This window comes from Phaethon aethereus (assembly GCF_964289735.1).
Source record: "Phaethon aethereus genome assembly, chromosome: 21".
NCBI lineage: Eukaryota > Metazoa > Chordata > Aves > Phaethontiformes > Phaethontidae > Phaethon > Phaethon aethereus.
The window spans coordinates 3,403,047-3,428,542 of NC_138597.1; the positions used below are offsets into that span (position 1 = coordinate 3,403,047).

The following is a 25,496-nucleotide window of genomic DNA, read 5'->3' on the forward strand; positions in this document are numbered from 1 at the left end:
ACCAACTCAGACACAGATGCTTTTAAGGTGCGTTAAAAACGCGCATGCAGTGCAGTCCACCTCAGTGTTGGATTTGGCATTAGAATGTCTCAGTTAGATGCAAGAATGTGTAAAATCACGAGCCAGACAGCTCCCTGCTGACTGCATATCTGAGGAAGCTTATATGCACCGTTTATTCCAGCAAATGCATGGAATATATTGTGCTTGTTAAATGTGTTCCCAAAATGCTAGTTTCAGGCAGAAACATGCAAATAAATGGTGCCTAGGGTTAAAACCTCCCACTTACAGTCAAATCCCTCCTCTTTTGAGGGATCTACCAGCTCAGATGCTGAAGACCTTTATCTAACCCAATATACTTTTAGGAGGACTACAGCATGCTGAAGAAGCAACTGTTTATCATGTAGTCCGTTCCTGCCAACTTCTTAGAGATGTAGCTCTTCTTCCCCCCTTCCCCTTTCTTTTGTACACAAGATCAAAACAGACCTGAAAACTATTCATTGGGTTTATGATTGCATACAACCTCTTCAGCCTCCAAGTTCAAAAGGAAGTGAGAAGAGCTTCGCTAAGACATCAGGAATCACTTCTTTAAAAACAGCAGAGCAGCACACGTACTCGCCCATATGGCATGTTCTTATGGCATCCATGTTACAAATCTCAAGACCTGCATAAGCTGTATGCGCTTGCGTGCTATACAACTGCATGGCACTTAGACCACTCATACTCTGTGCATCAACCAGTGTTCAACCTTTGGCACTTGCTCCACCTCTGACTCTTAACAGCTGTGCCGCAAAGGAACAGGTTTTCAAGCACTTTGATATCACCAAGGTTAAGAAGTTAACAAAATGTAACACTGCCATCTCAGTTTCCAATTTCTCCCAGACTCTTCCTGTACTGATCCCAGAGTGATGACTGGAGTTGTCACGTTAAAGTTTCCTGTCTCACAAATCTGTTGAAAAATGCTCGCATTCACCACCTGATTCAATGTAAAAGATACGGTTCTTAGCAGAGATTTCTTGCAAACACCGATCTGAAAAACATGAGCTGAACGTGCCTTAGTGAAGAGTAAAGCGCCCCATAACATTACCCTGCCTCAGGGCACAGCGCGAGGTCTTAAAACTTCTGAATACAGTCTGCTGACAGGCAGGGCGGCATAAGTAGATGGAGCATTAGTCTTACTTCTGTGCTCATGTTTACAATGGTCCCATCAAAAACCGTCAGTGCTGGCCAAGGAATGACTGTTTGTTGTAAATGCAAACATGGTCACTTCACTTTGAGTGTAACAGAAACGTTTCCATATTGTACTCCTACCTTTCTGGGAAAGCAAATCCACTGTGGGGAAGAAAGCAAACCAGGGGCCCCTGCCCAGCAGCAGGACAGTAACTGCTAGGTGTACGTGAAGAGCTATGCAAAATCAACTATGATGATCATATGCGTTTTCTGTTCAGACTCTCCTTTATCTACTTTTTTTCAGTTAGTACAACTAGGGCCGCAACAGGCACGGCAAAGTCCCCTAGCACAAACTTCACCTAACCAAAAGCTACTCAGGAAGGTTGTTTTGATTTTTAAAGTTAGCAGTTGCAAGAACAATTCACATCAACTGGCTGTACTTGCAAAACTGATAAAAGAGCATTCCACATGTTAACAGCAACATTAGGTGAAAAAATTATCTATAAAAATACCAGCCACATGCTAAATGAGGTGACATCAAGGCAATAAATAGCTCCATCTGTATGAAAGAGTATGTAGAACAACCCAGTAGACATCTCTGAATAAAAAAGTAACTATGGATATAGTAGTACTGGGGAAAAAAAAAAAAGTGGGTTGGATTTTTTTTTTTTTTTTTTTTTTTGGTTAAAAAAAAAGATAGATCAGTTTTACATATTTTTCTCAGATCACTTTATAAATCTGCTGCGCATTAGGAATCAGACACACGTGTATTTTTTCCAAGTGAAGAAAGTTGAAGGTTTACATTTTTAATAGCAATGTGACTATTTCTGAATGGCAGCAGTATATATTACATGCAGTGTGAGAGGGTTAAACAGGACAGCCTCAACTCTTTATAAACTTTTGCCCTCTGGATATGTACTCATTGGCTGCTGTACAAGACTTGAGCTGTATTACACGCCTTAACGATATGGTTCAACTGTCGGTCAGGCTCGGGGCCTGGCAATAGGCCAGACCGCAATCAATGGGACACAAACCTCCCCCTTTCAGATCATCACGAAGGCTCATATTATCTCCTTTTTGTCGTGCTGGTTAAATTTATGGAGCAGAACCCCGAAGCTGCATTCCTTGGCTTGGGCCGGCCCACGCGGGCCTCCCTTTGTTTGGTACTGTAAGCGAGGCGTGCTTTGGAGGATTGCAGGGTTGTTAGTTCAGGCACTGACTGTTTGCTCATGACTGAAATGAAAAGAGTTCAGTGGAAGGGCAAAAGGACAGCACAAGTGTAAAACCCCATCCCAGCAGGCCCTGGGCTCCCATCTACAGACTCTGGACTAGGACTGAACAGAAAATCTCACTTTAATGACAAAGGAAAAAAATCTGTCTAGTAACAGGTAAACAGCCGAGCAGAACGTTAGCACACACCGTGCCACAAGGCCCCTTGCTTTCAAGTAAGCCTGTAATCACTACGTAAGTACGAACCTCCAGTAATCTGGTTCAAAACAACTGCTTAGAAGTGGTATTAGTTTTAAAGCGATGCTGTATCTTTTGATTTGAAAATAAAACCTGTCGGTACAAACAGTACTACCTGTCCAGCTGCATGGTTTAATATTTCTGTCATTTTAAACGTGGAGTAACCTCAGAGAACCTGATGCCGTGATACTTATTCTTGGGAGGAAGATGGGGCGAGGAATTCTAGTAAGTCACAAAACTACTGGAAATGCAGTATGGAGAGGAGAAAAGACTTCCATTTTTTATATAACAGGCATTTCCTACATCGTTATATTTAGTCTCAGAATGGAAAAAGTCCACCTTTGGGCATGCTTGGATACTCTCTACTCAGAGCTGTATTACTGTGGTAATTAAAGGCCATTTCTTGATACAGGTCACAAAATTAAGGATACAAAGAAACCTTTAACATGTCTCAAGTCAAAATCATCTGGAATTAAAGCAAAAGGAAAGGCAACTTAAAAGATGGTATTCCAAGTACACACAACAGAAACAAACACATACACGGAAAACCGCAAGGACTCTTACTGATTATGCACGTAATATAAGGTACCTGTGTACTCATTGTTCGGTACGGAAAATATCTATGTTTACCTTCATCAGTGTAAGACTAGTAAAACTTAATCCCAGAAAGCTGCCCTAGACCTGCTGTACCAGACTTCACCCCTTTGGCACAAGCAGCAGATGTTTCAGGACATGAGGTCATACCGCCACTGCACTGGCGAGCAGTTCATGCCATCTGTGCTTTAGAAATAAGTAAATAAACAAATGCTGTATTCCTATTGCATTACACCAGTTTCATCTTTCCTACTATTTTTATGAACTGAAAATACTAGTAAGAGGGCCAGAAGATATTATAAAAACCCACAGAATGTGTATTAAATTTTTTTCAATTCTGGGGATCAAGTCAGAGTAGTTTAATGCAGTCTGATGATTTGTCCTGGTACATTCCAGCAGACACGTCTGTTTTGAATAAAGCTTTTGTTCGTTTCTGGTGCACATACGCTTTCAACTTATCCCACCTAATTCTAAGCAAGTAGATTTGTGAATGGAAATTGTGAATGCTTTATTGCTGGGTCTTTGATGACTTTTTAGTTTGTTCTGATGATGCTAACGCATGAATATAATTTTTTCAAAATCTCTCCAATTCTATTCTAGGAGATATCACTGCAGACTAGTTAAATCTGCAGTGCTCTGTAATTGTTTCAACCCACGAAAACTATGACACAGATAGAATACCCTGAAACAGCACCATCATTTAGCAGAGTGCTTTCTGCATAAGGCAGGATCTAAAAAGACTGTCAGAAAACAGGAAACACACACCACAGGAAAAGGTGTTCCTTTTACTTTTTGGCCTTGGTGTCCCAAAGCTTTTGCTGAAATACAAGATGATTAGACAAAATATGCAGGCTCTAGAAGTAGAAGCATTTCCTAAGGAAATACAATTTTCTCCCTGTCTAGATGCATTCCTTTTAGTTAAGAGCTAAATACTGTCAAGTGGGCACAGTATAAGAATTCCATTTTGTGGAGCAAATACAGTCCTCTTGTTGTGTAAATACAGTCCTCTTGATGTGTAAGTAGTAGAATAAATCTGCGGTAAACCCAACAAAGGATTTATCACCTCTTTTCAGAAGGAAGTTCATAATTGCTTAGATTTCTGATGGACTGCGCCGGGCCTACATGACAGTGCCCTGGATTTAACCTAACTGGGAAACATTAAGTTACCTATTGCAAACATCTGCCTGTCTGAGAAGCAGCAGCTTCCCTGTGCCTTCAGACGCATCGCGTTTGAGAGTGAGCGAGCGTTGTACCTATGATGCCCGTTTTCAGCCATCTCCCCTTTCGCACCAGTCTGGCCTAATCCTCACAAACTCACACCTCTTCCAAACCAGCTACTGTACACAATGAAATCAAGCTTAATCTGGTTCCTGTTCTGAACCTGGCCATAGCAGCAGCCTTTGGTTGCATGCAGACGCTATGCACGTTTCACTCCGTGCAGTACCCTTCCCCAGCGCTGGAAACATACCTGCCCCTACTTGGAACTTACCAAGGCGCTAGGAAATATTTTGGTTTTGTGGAGACTGTCACACTAAGAACTCTGTATTCATTCATCTTTTTGAAATTATTTGTTGCTAGTAATGAATGGACATCTAAGGAAAAACATCATTTCACATTTTATGCTTGGCTAACTACTCAGCATTTCTCACTCCAGTGTTTTCCATTTTCACTTGTCTTTCCTCCCCTCGCAACGTCCCCTTCCAGTGCCCCTGTCCCTTTCCGTCTCCTAACAAACAGCCTGAATGCATCCAGCATATCTTTCTGCCCTCAAATGTCAAGTTAAACACTGGTGTTTCAATGGAAAATCCTTCTTACTTACAAAATAGATGCTGGTATTTAGAATGACAGTTCAGTCCCCTCATAAAGTCTCCCTTTTTAATGCTAACAGACCTGTTACCAATGGTGAAACCCAGTGACCACACAGTTTTCTTAAACCAGGCTTTTGTTCATTTTTAACAGTAGGAATACATTCTGTCATGGCAAAGCAAAAAGACTTTAAACAAAAGTTGTTACACAAGTTTTAACTAAACGCTTAGCACTCCCTATTGGAATTTAAACCATCTAGAATTTCTTTGCTAATACGTAGGGTGCATAAAAACCCAGAAGTAAAATGCAAAGGGGTGCTCTGATGAACAGCCTCAGCAACTTTAACCTTTGGGCTTGAAAAAGTATCTGTTCAAAAAGCAGCAAGGTGTTCGTTTTCAAGTTTTCCTGTCTCGGTCCCTGCTACTCAGAGTCTAGCTCCTAAGGTCCAGAAGCTAATCAGGTGTAATATATGCAAAGTGTTCAGATCTTTAATTAAACAGATTAATTAAAATTTTTGGCCTTGGTGTCCAAAAGCTTTTGCTGAAATACAAGATAATTAGACAAAATAGCCTAATGCAAGCCAGTAAGTGCTTATTTTTTTTCTAAAACCTCCGATTACTTAAGAACATTCATGTACAGCAGGTGTGAAGTAACTGAATCTATACAATATTTAATGAAGTATTGTGTTGCTGCTGTAGGTCCAACCACCATGGGTTTTTTCTTCCACTCCTTCCAAATAGTTAAATTGAGTCAAGTTCAAAAAAAGGGGAACAAAGACAACCAATTATAAAGACAACTGATTTCACAAATATTCCAAATATTAATGGTACCTAGTAATGCAGATACCTAGCAATAACCTCCTGGAAATATTATTCAGATGTAAAGCAAGGTATTTGCAGTAATGCATAAAAAGGCGTTATAGTTTGGTTTTACAGCAGGTACCAGTTTATGTACATTCAACCCTCTAAAAAGGAAAGGGACAGTGATATATTAGTGCAGAGTTTGGATTCCAAATCATCCAGACGTCTGCTGGGTGCTAAGCAGCTAACAGTGCTTTCCTACAACGAACAATGTCTTGTTGTGGAAATTGTGAATCTTTATACGTGCGGCTGTAGAACTGTAGGCTCTGCAATGAAATATGGTTAAGCAAACTGAGTGACTTAAACATCCATCTTTCTTTTGCTGTATCCTCTGGATTAAAAAAAATAGTGACAACTACATGCATCAGAGTTATTTTCTTCAACCATGCATAGCAAATTCTGCTTTACTGTGAAGAACAGAGGCTGTGCTCCCAAGTAATTATCCTTCAGCTCTTTGTCCTAGAGGGGGAAGGCAAGGGGAAAAAAAAACCCCAACTGTGAGATGCCCAGCCTGTCAGTCCCAGAGGAGGGCATGGAAAAAAACCAAAAGAGGTCGTGTCCCCCGCCCCTGTATTTTTTTCTCACACAGAGAAGTTCTTGGGCTTAACGCTACTATTTTTTATTTCTAAAGTCCGATCACTTTGAAAATTATATTTTTATTTCTTGAAATAATAACTTCTAGTAACTAAGGACTGACTTCTTTAGGATTAGTCACTGTATGAGTATGTGGAGGTTCAGAATTGCAGTGCAGTGTGGAACAGCAGTGCACTCCCTCCTTAATTCTCATGATTTTAGGCACTCCGAAGAGTCAATTCATGCCTCAACTGCTTGAATTCCTTCCATAGAGCTTTAAGGGGAAGTAGACTGGTGGAGTGAATATGCAAAGTGATCGTGACAGGATTCCACTCACAGTCGCATATAATCATTACTTGAGACTTTTCTGACAAACAGCCCTATTAGTTTCTTGATATACAGCATGTGAGACTTATTTGTGTGTAGTACAGGGAAGACTGCACTTCCTTCTAATCCAAGTCATTCCTTTGCAAAATAATTGAGTTATTTTCCGTATATAAGGGCAAGAAAAAAAATAAATAATTCTTGCAGAAACCTGTAGAAAAGAAAACCGTAGTCATAACTACAAGCCAGAAGCATCTCATGGCAGTAAGCAGTGCTCTTTGAATAAGCAAAAGGAATAGAGAACCACTTCCTGTTCATTCTTAAGGGTAGCTTCATTTATTTAGAAATCATTTTAGGTCTTAGATGGTGGATTATTGTCTCTTTTTAGTTAAGAAACTAAAATATCTGAGGTGCGTTTTCAGGTAAAAAATTAAGGTTTCGAGATGAAATTATCCAATCTGAAGAGCTACAGGGCTGCAGTTTGAAGAACTACCTCCCCCACAAGATAAATCTCCATTCACTTACACAACAAGCAAGAGTAGACATCTGAAGAACAGAACAGGATCTGCAACAGAACTACACAAAGTTACCAGTGATAAATTAAAACCTAACAGCAGAATACCGAGCAGGTGAGACTGGTAACAGAAAATGATTTAAAGCAGGGAGAAGCATCTATCTACTGAGGTGCTGCAGAATGTGTGGACACAAAACCAGGCTTGATAACTTCAAGGATCTAGTAAAAGCAGCATGTAAAATTATATTTGGAGAGGACAAACTAAGAGGCGTTTAAAGCTCCAGTGAGGACACTGAAGTACTAAAGAACCTGAAGAGGTCAGAAATATGGCAGGAAATGAAATGGGATTCAACCTACAAAATTGCAACCTGGTTCATCTGGGGAAAAATAATCCAGAACACAAATATTAAATGACGAGGAGATACTTGCAGTAAAATAAAACAAAACATTAAAAAAAAACCCTCTTGGGGGAAAATAGCAAGCAGAAAACTGGATATCAATTTGCAATGTGATATGGCAGTAAAACCAGCCAACACAATTTTGGATGACTTGCAGAGCACAGCTTGTCACAGAACAGGGATATGACAGTCCCTTTTCACACAATACTGATGGGAACTTACAGACTGGGGGGATTTCAAAGTAACTCAACAGCAGCAATGGAAGGATCTGGATAGACTAATGGCAGAAGAATGTAAACCCGTAAAATCAAGTTCAGCAGTAACTGAAGATGGGAGGTAGAGCTAACGCTGAGGAAAAGCCAGTATCTACAGCCATTTAACAGGGAGCTGCAAGAGTAAAATGGACAAACTTGCTCAAAAGAAAACAGATCATTTGAGGAAACAGTTCATTATAAAGACCTGTTATCCCACTGGGAAAAAAGAAGAAATTAAGGAAATCACGCTGCCCAAGTCATTTACAGATTAGACCAATAAATCAGCTGAAGTGTCCTCTATGCAACATTTCCACAATTACACGACACAATGAATACTAGCCGATAAATATATTTTCTCTCTGGCTTCTAGGAAAGTCTTAGGAAGGGCTTACCAGGAGAAGAATAACATCTCGTTCACCAGGGTCATGGCCCATTCATGAGTGACATTACTCTAAAGACTCTCGAAGTCAGATCTAGATCAAGTCCAAGGTCAGGATGGAATTTGTGACACATATAGAGGGGTTAAGATTCAAGCAATATTTATCTTTAAAACATGAGAACCTTGAAAATATACTCTTTGCAGTGTATTAGCCAAGTTGATGTTTCATACAATTGGGTATGTATTTTCTACTTCTTCACAGTGTCACTGGTACTTATGCTCTCAAGTCTCCTGCTTTTGACCTTACAGTCAAAATCACAGCTAACAGCAAGATGGATGCACAAGGGGGGGGGGGGGGGGGAAATCACCTGCTGTTGACATTGTCTCAAGCTTTGCAACCTCACTGCACATTTCTGAGTGATGGCATGAAAGCGGTAAACAAAAGAACAACTAGCACAGGCTGCTTCTTTCCAGGTGAAGTACATTTAAAAGAATCAAGTATTTACGTAAGAATTTTCTGTGACCATTAATGGCTTGCCAGTCTCAAACTATTCTTAACTAACACAGTGTCGCTCCCAGACAGAGTTCATTAGAATTTGGTAGCTCATCAAGTTATCTCCTTCCTTCTAAGTTTCACATTGTGACTATCAGAAAAGAACACAAACCACTGCAACAACAGTTCAGGAATAATCTTAAACTTGCACTGACCTGGCAGAAGCCTGAGAGAAAGTCGTAATGGCAGTTTCCTGCACTACTTGTTAAGTTAGACACACATCTAAATATAAATGTTCTGTTCTTGTGCTGCACTAGGACTTAAAACACGTTTCTAGAAGAGAGCTTTCCAAGCCTATCTAGAGACATAACAGCTTTCCTGTTTTGAACTGGTCTTTAAGACTTTTGGCAGTATATGACAAATATGGAAATAATCAGAAGTCTTGTTTGTGACACTAGAGTACTTGGAACATGTAAAACCCACTCAAAAAAAGGTATCAAGTCACAGGCATTAACTGTTTATAAATTAGATGTATGCTGCATTGTCAACAACTATTTTATACTCTCCTCTGCATTAACATTTCAAAGTATTAAGGCAGCTTTATTCCTAAATAACAAGCATAATGAATTACATGATCACATAGTAAGTTATAAGATTAACCTTGAAAGAGTCCAGCCTAAAGTCAAATTTAAAAAAATATTTTCTTGTATTTTAAACTACCACTATAAGCTATAAAGCCATTGTCTGCACCTCAGCCATATTAGTTTGGCTCCATGTTCCAAACACAGAGTTTGTGCTAGCTGCGTGAGACCCAATACGAATCAATACATTTTGAAGCCAAAAGAGACTTATGTCCCTGTAGCATGATTACAGTAACACAGGCTATAGAGTCTTCCTCAGTGTTCTACTCAATTCAGCAACTTTGCTGGAATTAGAACATGCCTTTTAGGAAAACCTACCACCTCGATTAAAATTCTTCATCTCGCTCAAAACTGATCCAATGGTTGAAATCAAACAGCTTAAATTCAGGGTTTTTAAAAATTCAACCATGGCATTAGGGAATTGCAAGGGGGCTATAATTTATGGTTATGTATCATGCTATTTAAATGCAACTGTAATTAACTGGTTGACTCAACTTTGCACCAATACCGGAAACTTGCACATACGCTGTCAGTCTCAAGATAAGGTCAAGATGGCTCTTACCATCCTTATTAACTCACATTCTTCAATTGTTCAAAGTGACACTTGAGATCAGTTACTGCCATAAACTTATATTCATCAGGGTTAGCTGTTTTTGTGTACTTAGCTTGGAAGAGTCTACATGCCCCAGCATGCTTAAACAGAATATTCAACTGGAGCCAGCAGCTTGGGTTTGGAACACTCTTCTATTTTCATTCCAAACCACACATACTTGAACAGTTAACAAATGCGGCAGGGGGATATTGGTACACAGCAGTCTAAAAAATGTACAAATCCTTTGTTGTTGTTTTGGGTTTTTTTTATACACCCGAAAGAACAATTTGGTTGCTTCATTATATAAGCACATAAAAACCCCCTTACCAAACAAAAGATGAGTGCAAGGTTGCTTATAGGTGGTAGTGTGTTTTTTGGTTTGGTCCGTGTGTGTCATACCCCCCCACACCCTTATCTACATATTCTCAAGTACATTTGTTCTCAATAAAAATTTTCATCAGATTTTGTAGACCGGAGAAGTGTAGTAACTGAGAAAGGGTTGGGGTTTTTTTCCCTTTCAGAAGGTTACTGGGTCAGAAACTCTTTGCAGAGCATGTGTAAACACTAAAAGCATTTCACAGCGCTCGTCTATGACAATAGTATTTCAGAATCTAATGGAAGCAAAAATATGGTACAGCTCAGCTGTCTTAACCTGCTCTTTTAATTGACAGTTAACAAGTTAAAGGGAAATATGTCACAGAGGCAAACACAAGCTAGAGATAAGGTTGGTTGGAGGCCCTCCCTTTCCCAGTTGCTATCTAGTTTGTCAGCTGTTGATATCATCATCACTACTGTGCATAGGCTGTATCTCAGAAGTATGCCAAAACATGAATTTTAAGTATATGTGTATCTTGAAACAAACGGTAATAAAATCACAGCTCAACTAGTAAGACAACAGTATAGTCAGGTGTATGTCTCCCCACCTTTAAATAAATCAATCTGTACAGTCACAAAATTAAGACATGTACAAGCAAAATAGATGTGTGTTCTCAGGGATGTACTTAGAGCTACGTCATTTTATGTATGCATATGTACTTATCAAATTGTAATCCTCGACCTCCTGGTTTTACAAATCAAGCTAAGTACCAAATATGTTAAGATGTACATGTAAACACTTCCATTTTCACAACAAAATACACCAAGGTTCACTCTTTAAAAGTTTCCTGCACTTCACTTGCACTTCATCAAGCTTACTGTTCATCGCCGAAATGCTGACGGCAGACACTTTAGGACTCCAAGTGTGCCATAATAAAACACAGGAAGTGGAAAAGCCAAATGGGAAGACAAAACAACCAGAAAACCCAACATTTTGCAAACATTTTTCTCTACATTTTCTGCCAGTAAATTTACTTAGGATTTTCTTTCACTTCTTCAGCACGCAGGATCTCACGTGCATACAACAGGACTTCTTGGCATACTACTATCATATAAAGTAAATTCTTGGCCACGAAGAGTAAAAAGAATCTTCTCTCAGAGCAGCCTTTTTAAAACTTAGCCCTTTTCATCTTCCACATTCATAGTCAGTGCTAATGAACATTCATTTACTTAGTCATCATCAACATCATCATCATTTTGTAGAGACCACATTACGCTAGGAACTGAACACAGGAAGCAAGCCAAAGCATCTGTCATGATGTGCTGACACTGAACATCCACATATGTGTGGGTAAACAGATGAGCATGCGGACATAAGGGCATACAGCCACACTTTTTGTAGGTGAGAACTACTGTACAAAATTAAAATTAGAAGATTATGATGCTATATTGATGCCAGAACTCTTCAAACCTTTGAAGAATTGTTTTTCTACATGGCTCATTGGAAGCTGCAGGTAGAGCAGGGAGAAGAACTTTTCCATTTCAACTCTGCATAAGGATTCCATGGTGGAAATGTAATCTCATTACACGTAGCCTTTTTAAAATTTTGCTTTAATCTAAAGCTGTAGCTTAATAATTCCTCTTTTATGTTGCAGCTTTTCTGTGCAAATTTCACCCTTGTTAACAGTATCAACAAATGCCATCTATTAAAGAAAAAGCAAAACAAATGACATGGGCTACATCACTAGTAATGGCTCATAGTAAATTTGATCAAATTATTGTTTCTTTAGGTAAGGAAAGATAATCCGATCAGAAATTGCAGCAGGTGTTAATACGCATTTTTACAGTATTACTGATGGGAAATATAAACTGCTTACTGACCTGGGGCCACTTAGAGTTGCAGTGTCCCTCACTGCCTGTGCAGTTTCCGATGCGAAATCCAGGGCTCCAGCCACAGGTTTGGTTACTGTGCCAACCAGCCCTTTCCCAAGGCCTGATATGAAACCACTGACACCTCCTTCAGTTTTCACACCTTCAACTGTTGAAGTTATTACACTTGTCAATCCTCCAATGATACCTAGCAAAGACAAGAACAGCAAAGTAGGCCGGAATTGCTGCCTCTAAAAATCATAGAACATGTCACAGCTGATGCTCTCTTCTTAAATGGTTTACTGTCAAGCTTCATAGAAATGTACTGTGTACTTACTGTAACACAAAAACTGTTTCACAACTGATTACAGTGGCTAATAACTTTATACTTTGTTTATGTAGTATACACATGCATACACACAGACAGTAATATCCCACAGAAAGAGACTTAACTCATTATTAAATAGGTACATTTTTAAGTATTTCTATACCATTTTATTTCCCAGCTGTATTTACACAAACAGTCCTCATCTGTTCCTGAGGTGAAGCAGTTACTTATAATGTGACAAAATTCTATTACCACAAAAGCTTATACAGTTTGAGACAGGAAATAGGAAAGTGCAGTTCTCCACTGGAAAAAGTCAATTATTCTTAACTGGCATTGTGTGATTTTAACTGTGATGCTGCTGACAGACATTTCTGTGCACGTTTCTGTTGCTGAGAGTCTGAATGCTCTGAAGAAATCAAGAACCTACCGAGGCTTCAAAAGACTTGGAACAGTTCATATTATCCGAGAACATGCTTTACAGATTTCACATCTCCGCAATTAGAACATCACAATTTTTAGTGAACTGGCTTAAGCACTCATATAAAAATGCTTACCACCATTTGGCTCTTCAGCTTTCAGCAGCCAGGTACTCTTTTAAGGTCTGTAATTGAAATACAGACCAGGCAGCGTCTTAACTTCCAAGCTCAAGCAGCACAATGTATTTAAATCACTTCTCTTGAGTAACTATAGTTTATGGTTAATTCCTACATTTCAACAGACGGATTTAACAGTTGTTTGCTATTTTGAAAAAAATCAAATGGGAAGTATTTAAAAGCTCCGCAGAATTAAGACTGAAATAGTCCTGCTAATTACTGGATAATTCAACACAGCGAAGTGCTTTATAATTGTCTTTTCAGCCAAGACTGACATATTTCAGATTTCCTGCATTTCTACCAAGGTAATTTATAAAAGACTTTACAGCACACTGGTGCGAGAGCAACCTGTCTCATGATCCATCTGAATACCTACAGTGTCTCTTTACAACAAAAGTCCAGCATAAAGACTTTTGTTCAGCATAGAAAAGATTGCTGTTTTAGTGAAAGCCAGATTATCTTTACACAGACTGCAACGGTTGCATTAAAAGAATGACATTTAAACAAACTGAGTCAAGATGATGCAAAATGTAAATATTTGATTTAAACTTAGCTTGTATTGATTTAACTTTCTTCAACAGATAAATCATGAACTAAATTGATGTGAGATTCTGGCCAAATTAAGTCTAGTCCACTGCCTTTTACACAAATTCATTTCTCTAGTTCTTAGTAGACTTAAAAAAACAACAAAACAAAACCACAAAATAACCCAACTGGTGAAATGTTACTTTAAACTGATGTCCTGATTCTGAGGAAACTCAGGTTTCTGGAACTGAAAGCAAACATAAGAAAGCTACACTCCAACCATACTCATTTTTATTTTAACGTCTGGCCCTCAGAAAGACTGTTTGTATGGGTATTTTATGACTCCACAAAGAAATGGAAGTTTTGGATGAACTTTCTATGAAATTTCATTTTAATTTGGGAAAAAAGCTTTTACTTGCAGTTACTTGTGAATAAACCTTATTCTTAAGTGTAGTTTCTGTCAACGTAAAAAACAATCCATCCCCCCTCCCGAGCCGCAAGCATTCAAATTCCAAAAGAAAGCCTGTGATAGCTCCACTTCTCTGGCTTCAAATAATCATCCAAGAGTAATACAAACTGTTCTTTTCAATCTGATCACTACTTTTAAGAGAGGAATGAGTTAAAATTACAGTTAAGGGTTACCATGTGCAAGTCCATGGATTCCAGCTACAAGATGTTCTCCACTAGTCGCAGCATGATAGCGAATGTATTCTCGTTCGGTTTGATGTCTGTTATCCATTGTCTTTCCCAAACCATCTGACAAGGTCCCAGCGAACTGTAAGAGAGCAACCTTCTCTGTTATTAAAGAACAAAAGGTGTTTCTCTTGTGTAGATTTACTGAAGAAAATTCCTAGATTTTTTTTTGTAAAATACAGATTTATACAACTCATTTTGTTCCACATACACAGTCGCTCCAGCTTTTTTGCCATGAAGAAGGCTCTGAAGTACATTAACATGTGCGTTCCGTTGGTGCAACTTAAATCCTGAGGTGACCACGTAGGTGCCCAACTGCAGTGGTCAAGCCAAAATAAATGAAGTCTGTGAAAAATGTACCAAAAGAAGTACCAGTGACCCAACAGTAACCTTTCAAAAACTCACAAGAATGTTATTTAGATACAAAGCTTTTCTTCTGCAAAGATATGTGAAAAGCTTCAAGGCAAATATGCCTGTCATGAAACTAAAACATTTGCAAGAGTTAATTAAATTCTTTTTAGTAACACAATGTAGAAATGGCTCTATTGTGAAGAGAGTCGGTGAGGGAGCCACGCCATGTTCGCTGCAGCACACGGGGTGATCTGCTGAATGACGGCTGTGTTGGTAAGTGTCCACAGGTACTATACACCGTAACACAAAAGGGAACCCTGAATGTGTGCTCTTACTCCTCACACTTTAACAGTATGGGGGAAGACTTGAGACATACTTAGAGATAAAAGAGGACATCTAGAGACAGAAGAGGACATCTAAGTGCGACCAGGATTTGTTCTGAGAACTCTGGCCATTACTGAGTACCAGTCAATGAAAATGCACCAAATAAAAAATGATCTACTGTGATCTCTTGACCTTTAGTTTGACGTAATCAGATACAAACCAGAAGCTTGTTGGAGGGAGAGGGGCAAGAAATGGAGACAAAAAACCTGAAACCTTGCCTCTTATTCAGGATATTATTATAGAAAAGGACTCCTAGTAGGCATTTTCCTGGAATAACCTCCAAAAACTAGCTATTTCTTGGTTATGTGTAGTTGTTCTTCTTCTGTACCTCCCTCAACTAGCATAAGCATTCTTACTCTCCCCCCAAAGGAAATAATTTAATGCTTTGCCGCATCTTGAGACTAGGGCTGGGGAATGTACCAGGTGCCACAGGAATGTCCAAGATACTCGCTGGCTGCAGCAATGGTGATATCACTGCTGTCCTGCGTGATCGTAGCTCCTCTATGACAAGTACTTCATTGTTTAAGAGCTGCATATGGACACTGCCCTTTCCATTGCTCAGCTTAGCTTTGTTGCATGTACTGTCTCCTTTGCAGCCTTATTAGTTAAAAAACCCCATGTGATTAAGGCGTGCACAAGACGACAACTAAAACCTGGTGTGAAATTCTGATTCTAATACACTAAAGATTAAAAAAGAAATAGACAAACAGTTAATTTATGTGCTTGATGCAATGACAAATTTCCCTTCCTTTTTCTGTCATTTTTTCCAAGGCTGCATTTCTTTTTTACTGAGGACATGATTTCCTAGTTTTAGATACTTCTTTCCAGCTCAGAGACAAACTAGTCCAGTGGCTCCAATTATCTAAACAAATAGACTTTAACAACATGAACGAAAATTAAGTCTCATGACCCTTCTTGTGACTTGATCGTATGGACACTAAACAGAGCATAGCGATCAGTGACTGAATTACTCCTGACCTCTTTGTGAACTTAATGTAGATTTCCCCCCCCCAAATTAGCCTAGAAATACAAACCAACCCGAAACCATCTATTAACAGTGTTTAAGGATGGGTTTTTTCCTGGACAAATACTTTAAGAGGATTAGAGTAGTTGCTATAAAAATTAAAAGGCTCAGTAGGCCTTCAAAATTCAAACCTCATTAAGGAATCTGTCAAGGCCTGAAAATGATTTTTCAAGAACACATTTTGAAAGTTACCTTAGTGCATGATCGGACAACCAGCCAGCAGGAATAAACCAGCTTAGTAATATTGATCAAAATTGGTAAAGTCTCCTTACAGCTTGGGCTTTTTTTTTGCCCCTCCATCTAAATTGGCCAGCTCACTATACCAGCTTTCCCAGTAAATGCAATTGTCTTTCCTCAGATTTTCCCTCCTCTGTGAAGCAGAATCTGACACCTAATAGTCAATAACAATTCTGTTTTAGTGTATAGAAAGAATTTTAATATAATAGCAAATTGTTCTCTTAGTAAGGAGGAAAAAGGAAAAAAAAAAATCACATACACACGGTTTAAAAGTCATCGTCTTCATTAACTCTAAAATCAAAGTTAAACGGACATTTTTGTTCATGTTCTTTAGAAAATAACACTGAATTACAGCTGTAAATAGAACAATTTAAGGATTCTAACGTACCAAATGTACCATGAAATGTTTCCGTTTTGCCCTGACTCAGGTGACAAAAATCTAAACTCAACACACATTAATCAGAGAGCATGAACTTCACGTTGAATTACCTTTTGACACGCCTCCTCCACACCCCCAGGTACTGTTTGTTTTCTGGCCTCATTTAACAAAGACTGAAGCCAAATGTTTGTAGTCCTCTGTACCATTTGTACCTAAAACAACTGGTTACCTCAGGGAACACACGTGAACGGGTCCCTTCTGAACCATTTCCAGCTAGGGACCATTGCAGCACTTGTCCTGCTCGGGGGTACAGGATGTGATGGGATCAAGTTTGCCAATGAGAGGTAAAACGCCAGTGAAGATAAAACAGCTGAGACATTTCCCAGGCACTGGCAAGTCCTGTTAAGGTCTGCTAGGCAAGTGGGCAACTCGCCCTTTTCTGCTGTGACGTTTAGACTCCTTTGAAGTAAAGATTCAGACTGTAGTGTCAGCATTATATCCTGATTCATGATCTGAACACGACCTACGTCGTCCCTCACATTACCCAGTATAGGTAATACCAGGTGAGTGAAGTAACTGCTGGGTATCAGAAATTTTTAACCATCCTTTTCTCTGCACCTCAGAAATACTTTCCCTGAAATGGTTTCTGAAGCCTAGTTCAGCAAACAGGATTGCACCTACCTATATAGAAAGGAAAACCAAAGATTTCTAACGTTAAAAAAAGAAAACCACAACCACACACACACACGCACAACACCTTATGCCCAGTCTGTGTAGATCATAATCACTGCGTTAAGAAAAATTTACTCAGCAGTGGCAAGTTATTTCTGGATCAGAAATTTGAGCAAGCATCAGTTTAATTCCAGCTTAAACGCTAACTTTGAAGGGAGATGCGAACAAGTTAGAGCACAAAAGCAGACTCCCCCCGCCCCCCCGCTTTTAGATGCCTCCTTTGAGAGTGCAATATTAGATACTGGGATAAAGATATTAAGACTTGTGGAAGAGCAGTGATGGGGCTTACTGAGCTGTTAACCTGGTCATGCAGAAAACAGTCTCCAGATAAACAAAGGTGACAACAAAAGTGCGATCCACCCTTGTCTTCCTTAGCTTTTGTTAATAAGGTGTGACCTGATAACTTCAAAGCCTACTTAAGACCATGTAAATGCCAACATAACTAAATACAACAGTCTGTGGAACAAACATGAAACTAATCAGGGGACTTCTAAAAACCAGTCCTCCTCCTTCTCCGTCCTAATTTTCATAATGAGTTCTTTGTCTACTTGCTGATGAAAAAAAGAAATTAGTAACTTGGTCTTTCACCTCTGCATTTTTTTCAGAGATTTCATTTCAGATATCCATTTCCTCCAAACAGAATTGCAACATGATACATCCGTATTGGCTGAGATAAGTTACCTGCTTCCTAACCAAAAAGCACGAAAGCATCACAGAATGAAGCCAGCCTACACGTTAGGTACATGTAAGAAGGCGGGTATTTTACTTGTCAACCTGGCATCTCCAAACAAAGCAGAGTATGAGTCTTCCAGACTACTAATTAAAACTGCTGCCATTTCCAGTACTAAAAATATTTCAACTTATCATTAATATGCCTTGTTTAATGCTTTGCCTTACCCATTCTGCCTGGACAGAAAAAGGAAAGCCTTTCCGAAAAGCTCTAGTCATCTGAACATTCATCCTCTGACTTGTTTTGTCCCCAAAGCAGATGGTACTTCCCGCAACTCCCCCCTATGGAGGGAGACTGACCTTTTCTTCCAGGTCTACATTCTGCAGACACTTGATCTCAGTTTCATTCCACACTGGTTCATATATGATGTGAAGCTACCAACTGGTAATATACTGCAAGCAGAAAATATGATCCACTGCTCTTCGTTAACTTAAGTCTATGGTGGCCTAACACGAACTGATCCTCCTGAGGAGGGTGAAATACAACAACTTTCACGTTTCCCTCCAAATCCCAGGACATTATGCTCCTGCAAAAACTACCTTTGGAACAACATGTAAACCATGCTCAGCACTTACAGATGATTCATCATTTCTTGTTGTATGTTTACATAGTCTCACCAATCAATATTGACTCTCTACCATGGTCTGCAAAAGCAGCTGAAATAGTATCTGCACAAGAAACTACTCTCCTCTTTTGGGTTTTTTTTCTGCGTGCATGTTTTTCTTTTTCTTCTTGAAGGAAGTTTTGCCACAAAAACTTTTACCACTGACTATGTGTCCTTTGCCATTTCAAGCAATAGAAGAAAAACAAAAACACCCATATACAGTGTTTTTGCATCAAAACTGTTGCCAAACAATAAGGCTTATGGGGCACAAGGAGAAGTCAAAGCAAATGAAAACTAATTCTAGACTTTGTACTGCATGTTCCCTCTAAGCCAGATGCATGAAGCACACAGCATGGAAATAAGTTTTAAGTAATCTTTTAAAGTCTTTTTAAGCTCTTGGCACTGCCTGGTTCTCTAAGGACATCCCAAAAGGATAAATACACAGTTATGACTTTAGTCCAAACATTCCATTGTAATTCTAGCATCAGAGAACAGTACATTTACAAATATTATTGACTGAGCAAAGCAGAACATTCCAAGATGGAATTTTAAGGGAGAAAGTGATGAAATTAAATACAGGTTAGTTATAACTTCTGTGTGAAACTCCCAATGAACTCCATTTAAATTAGAAATCACAGAGTTTACTCAGTTCGCATCTTTGCTTTCCTGAACTCCTTTTTAAAGGAGTCCTTTGCTGAACTCCATTCAACTCTCGCCCCAAACCACCACCTTTCAAAAACAGCCTTGACCACCACACATTGATGATGTGCATACTTTCATCTCCGATAATAAAAGCTGGTTCTCATAGAGGAAAGCACAAATTTAAGTATGTTATTTCAGCAAGGTAGAATACAGTGTTTAAAATTTATTTACGTTAGAAAGTCTAATGTAAACTGTGAATTATGTCACCTTCAGTTCTCACACACACTCCTACATTCTCCAAAACGGGGAAAGTCCCTAGTCACAATGATTAAAAGTCATTCCACAGTTTCCACAGTAACTCCCCTAAATATGTAACTGTCCACGTGAAAGAGAAGAGCTGCTTCTTGCAGGAAACAAAGGCTGTATAGGTGAAGAACAAACAGTGATTATCAAATTTCTGAATGTGAGTTCTGTTAAATACGTTCTTCCTTACAGCCCTAGGCAGGAACATTGGTTTTGCAACTTCATTTTCCCCCCCCTCTGCTCCCTCAACATTTACCTTCTTTCGGATGTACTACCAACAGAAGCAATAGGCATCACCGCACAGACGGCTTGAAAGCAATAAACGCCTCAAGTCAGCACACACTGTGATCCTAACAGTAAAACCCTAATAAATATATATAGTAAATATTAGCTAGAAAATACTGACACTCCCCTGCCCCAAAAGATACATTCTTCTGTAATACAAAATGTTTTACGCAGAACATTATTTTTACAAGTTTTTAAAAAAATACTAATTAACTGTTTTTTTAAGCATGAAGTTATGTTTCTTTAGATACTATTTCAATAAATGTAGAATAATATTTCAACACATTTTATATATATTTAAAACAGTTAGCATAAAACATAGCTATCAATTATATAATAAACTCAAGAAGATTGTTAGCATTAGAAACTAGAGGCTACTTTGAGTTGCGTTCTTGTTTTTTTAAAAACCCCACATCGACTCCCTTCCCCGCTGAACAGAAGTTTTGGAAGTACTGTTCAGCCAAGTGATTCAATACAATGGGCTATGTCAAAACGTTTAACACATATCTGTAAACTTAATCCCTTGTGGTTACTTGCCTTCTAGCAATATCATTAAAAATCACCTCCCTTTCCTACATCTCTCCAACCTGTCAGAGGTACTTTAAAGGATGACAATTTTTACACTGACTTCTGACAGTAAAATACAACAGTTCAAAGTTAAGCATTTATTTTGCTATGTGGAGGCAAAAATCCTCACAGTGTAGATGTCATAGGCTAAGCAGACATATATACCTGCTGCTAGGATTTGTTATGGCTACAAAAAAGTTTTAGAGCAGTTAGCCATCCTCAACTCTTGCTGTTACTCTTTTGAAGGTGTAAAAAGAAAAAAGACACACGGTATTCTTGGATATATATAATGACTAGGTGCAGCGGGACAGATAAAGTGGTCTGGTAAATTCTTCAGCCTAAGTTTCCTTGCTTTTATTCCGATGTTTCAAGATTGATATTTAATAGTTTCTGTGACTTGCCACAAAACTTTTTGAGCAGCTTCTTTACTAACTGATATGTGCGTTGTTATGGAATAGAAGCACTACAAACCGGACATCAGTAAGCAGACAGACAACACAGCTTCCTCCTTTCGCAGGACTGTGGTCAACTGTGCATTATTCTGGGACTAAAAAATTAAATGCTTTCAGTATTTGAAAAATAGCAGGTGTTTATTTGCCAGATTTAAAAGGCTTAGCTACCTGAAGTTGTTCCACAAAATACTTTTACCGTGGCTTCTGACAGTCTCTTAAGAATTACTTGGATATTTAAGCAGGAAAGTCTGCGAATTCAGTACAACTTATATGCTGTATACTTTTACACTTTCCTTCACACATTAATACATACTGTTAAATACAATCCTGAACAGAAAGGATGGTTCAGGCCGAGGCCAAAATTCATTCATAACCCAGTCAAATTGTGCAGAGAGAAACCTGTAGCGGAATTCTGCATAGAACTGACAGAGTCTTAATTTAGAAAATACTAAATCAGCAGAATGCTATAATCAGCTTCTCACTTTAAGAGACACATAAACTTTGACCCTCTCTAAATTACTGACAACCAGGAGGCAGCAGCGGCGTCTCCCACTGAACAAACACGTTTCTTCAGATTCTGTGCAGCATTCTCCACCCCGTTCATGTCACAGAACCAAAGTAAAGGAGCTTTAATTAGCTCACATCCCATCGTTAACCAAGCTTCCTAATGCATCCTGACAACGGCATGTTGGCGGGGTAATCCGGGAAGCCCCCCGACGTGCCGCCCGCGGCGATCCCGCTTAGCTGGGTCTCCCGGGGAGCCCCCGCGGGCTTCATCCCCGCCGCTGCCCGCGGAGCTTCCCCGAGGACCTCCTGGGAAGCCGCACCAGCAGGTGCCCGCTGGCAATAGTTTTGTGTTACGGGGTTGAATGAGTGATCCCTGCAGGAACTGCCGGCTGTTTTCACAGACACAGAAGGCAGTCAAAAGTCCACAGCATGAACTTGGAATGACCCCAATTGCAGAGTCACTGGCGGGTTCATCCGGAGGACAACTGCGCTTTATTAAACAACTAATACTCTTAACAGATAATTCCCCTCCCCCCAACTTTAACTCTTACAAAGCTTTACGGTCTTCCTGTTTGTTTATTTTTTGAGAATGGAATTATCTGCCCTCCTCCACCCTTCTCCTTAAAAACCCCTCTATAGCCTGAAAACCTGAGAAAGAGCCTGAGAGATCTAGTCCAGTTCCCCAAGTTAATACGTAACAACAACGTATTCAGAGGGCAGCAGATTAAGTTTGCTTTTTAACACCATCTCTACCAACTCTGTAGATTTTTACTTTCGTGGGGCATTTTCTTCCGGCAATACACCCGGCAGTCAGTCTCTTTCCAGCCAGTTTTATTTTCTGCCATGGTCACCTGTGACCACGCTTGGGATCTGAAAGGACCTCCTATTAAAAAACCCACAGGTTTCCTGTGTTCCATTCGATTTTTGAAGGCAACCTAATCCAGAGACATTACTTCAGCCTGCCATCATGTGTGCAGCGTAAATAGCCAGCAACTCTTTAAGGGATGATGCGTTCAGATCTCGTGAACTGATGCCAATCTGTTACAGCTTTGGAAGGTACCTTGGCCATCTCCTGTGGACATAAAAATACCATTTCCCTCCTTCAGGGATACACAGCCAAGGAATTTCAAGTTTAAATCTGTACTATTTAACATATTCTAGACAACTATATAACTTTATATATACAGTAGGGAGGTGTATTTAGTCTTCTGTGAAGACTGAAGTAATGAATTTCAACCCCACACCCTGTTTTTTCTCCTTCAGATGCTAATTGTGATATAGGGGGTATATGTGCCTGTTTTCAGGAGCATCTTAACTAGGTTAAGATCAAGTTTCATTTCACTACTATGATAAATGTTTATTTCTAACTTCACAGGTTGTGCTTTAGGCAACATTTTGCATACCACATTTTAAATTCTCCTTTCTTCACTGTATTCCCCAATGAGTCAGCAAAACAGGAACATTGTGCTTTATTTTGCAAGAAAATCAGCTGGTAAAACCCTTTAAAATAAAGCTCTAGAGCAGGTGTAGAACCTAAAGCTTTCTAACCCCCCCCCCCCCTTTTTTTAGTCAGCAGGATGGTCATTTGCAGATTTCTATATGCAGCTAAACATCTCACTGGCTGCAGTTCTTGCACTGTTGCAGGATTCTCATCATCTACTGAATAATTTCTCCTGGGAAAGGCTCATTCAAGGCTACCACCAATGTGTCGGTTTGATTCTGAATGTGCACTTTTAAGACATCAAGTCCAGATCAAAACAATTCTTCCCTTAGAATACATCACCACTTTTGTTTGATCTTACCCATGCCCATTTCTCCACATAAAAATACACTGTAGTCAAAGCAGGTTCAGAAACATTTTGTATTAGAAGCTCTGTAAAAGAAAGGCTTGAATTTAACCCAAATTGTGAAGAAAACTTTCAACCAGGCCACACACATTTTATCCCATGGTACGAACGAAACCCAGGAAGAACGAAGTAACACTTCAGACTTCTCAAAGACAATCCTTTATCCCAAAACCTCTTTCAAAGATACTGATCACGGATATCAGATGTTCTGTTTATGAAAAGTGACACTTTCCATGGCTTTTGATTGTCACTAATTGGCCATAAAGCTTGCTGTCTTTTAAAACTGCTAGGAAACAGGGAAATGGCCTCATCTATAACACTCCTCCCAGCACTGAAAATTTCTGCCTGGGAATTTCAATTACTTTCCATCCCGTAATCTGCACATTCATACAGATTCTCACTGCTCAGCACTTGAACCTGCTTGTGTACTGCGAGTATCTGAATGAAATGCAAGTTAAACCGAAGATGCTCTGCAGTGCCACCTGGATGCATTACCTGAACGAGCTGCAGCAGCCCCCACACGATACTGGGGAAGGCACAAGGAGAAAAATCTTAAGATTACGCTGAAGAAAACACAGGGAAAGTTACATTTGACCTGAACTGTACAAATCACTTCTAGGAATAGAAAAAACTAGTTATGGCACTTGCTGCTAAACCCCACAACTTCAATACCTAGACTACCCTTGTAAAGGATAGCTTTCCCAAAGTAAAACCCAAATTCAAATCTGTAGAGTTGCCCAGAAAGATGACATGTATTCCAGCCTTCCTCATTTTTATCCAGAATGAGACCGCCAGTAATCACACACATTCTGCTGTTCACAGTTACATAGAAGAGTAGGGAGTCAAAGGAAAATTGTGAAAATATGAAATGGTAGGAAACTCGGAACCCAAATGCCACCATGATCTTTCTACATTTGCAGCTGACTACTTTGTTTCATACTCTCCCGAAGGAATCACCACCATGTACTTCTTCCTCAGGCTTCATATACAAAGGCTTTTGTCAGAAGTTCCCTGTCACCAAGATGCAACTTTTTTTTTTCAACTACTTGAGTTGTGTTTTGAGATAATATTCCTAGAACTACTGAACCACAGTGTCTCCAAAGATGCGAGAATGCCAGTTGTTCTTGCTTCTGAATGGTATCATATAGGAGTGGTTGGTTACAGAAACTAAGAAACTTTAAACAAAAGGGAACCATCAGCTTTGACTGCGTTAGGAACATTTCTGTCTGTTCCAGGGTAGAACCTGCTTAAACTGTACCTACCTTCTGTGCTCTGCTATATCCACTTCTCACCTTACTTATTGCCAGTTTTGTTAAAGTTAACATTCATACAAGTCAAACACTTGTTCATGATTTGTTTTTAAATAATCTGTTTATTACTTCCTCTTCACTTTCCATTCAGTTATCTTTATTTTTCTGCTATTGCCAACCACTTGAGATTCTGCTGTGATTTATCTTACAAGGGTTAAAACTCTTATTTCCCTTTGTGTTGCTTTCACACTCCTTTTCTAGAAATGCCTCCATGTCAAACACTTACCTGGAGCAATATTCATATCCTTACTTGTCTTACAATTTTCTTAGCTGGTTCCAACACCCTACATCTTTTTGTATCTCTCTGTTCATCACTTAAACACCTCTGCCATCACTCTGAACTGAATTAAAATAAATACAAATGGAATGAAAGCCCAGGGCAGAAGTTCATTTGTGCCTCTTCCTCAGCCGTTACAGAAAACAAACACCCACCAAACTATTTCTTCCAACCCCTCTATAGGTAAGTTTTGGCATCTCAGGTGCCTGCTCCCAAGCCTAAGGAAGCCTGCCTCTCTGAACTGCAAGCTTCCACAAACTCCTAACAAGGAAATGCAAATGCGGCTGATGGTTTACCTTCCCTTAAAAAGCCTAATTAAGTTGCTCACTGGAAACTTCAAAGTTCAGTATGAAAATCAAGCTCTTTCAAGAAGTTTATTAATTTTTTTGGGGGGGGAAGAAGGGATGGACACAACAATTATTTCCATCCAATATATCTCTCTCCCTCCCTCCCTCCCCAGAAACTAAGCCTAGCTGCGGA

General features: G+C 39.4%; 1 protein-coding gene across 4 annotated transcripts in view; it reads right to left on the reverse strand.

Moving 5' to 3' along the window:
* The window catches only part of VPS13D (vacuolar protein sorting 13 homolog D), a gene marked incomplete at both ends in the record, with an annotated part of 103,760 nt that overhangs the window by 11,308 nt on the left and 66,956 nt on the right, over window positions 1-25,496 (reverse strand). For all 4 annotated transcript variants that reach the window (XM_082009419.1, XM_082009418.1, XM_082009417.1 and 1 more), the window contains 2 exons: window positions 12,259-12,454; window positions 14,335-14,467. In XM_082009419.1, the coding sequence (XP_081865545.1) occupies window positions 12,259-12,454; window positions 14,335-14,467 (329 nt within the window). The remainder of the gene's footprint in view (window positions 1-12,258; window positions 12,455-14,334; window positions 14,468-25,496) is intronic.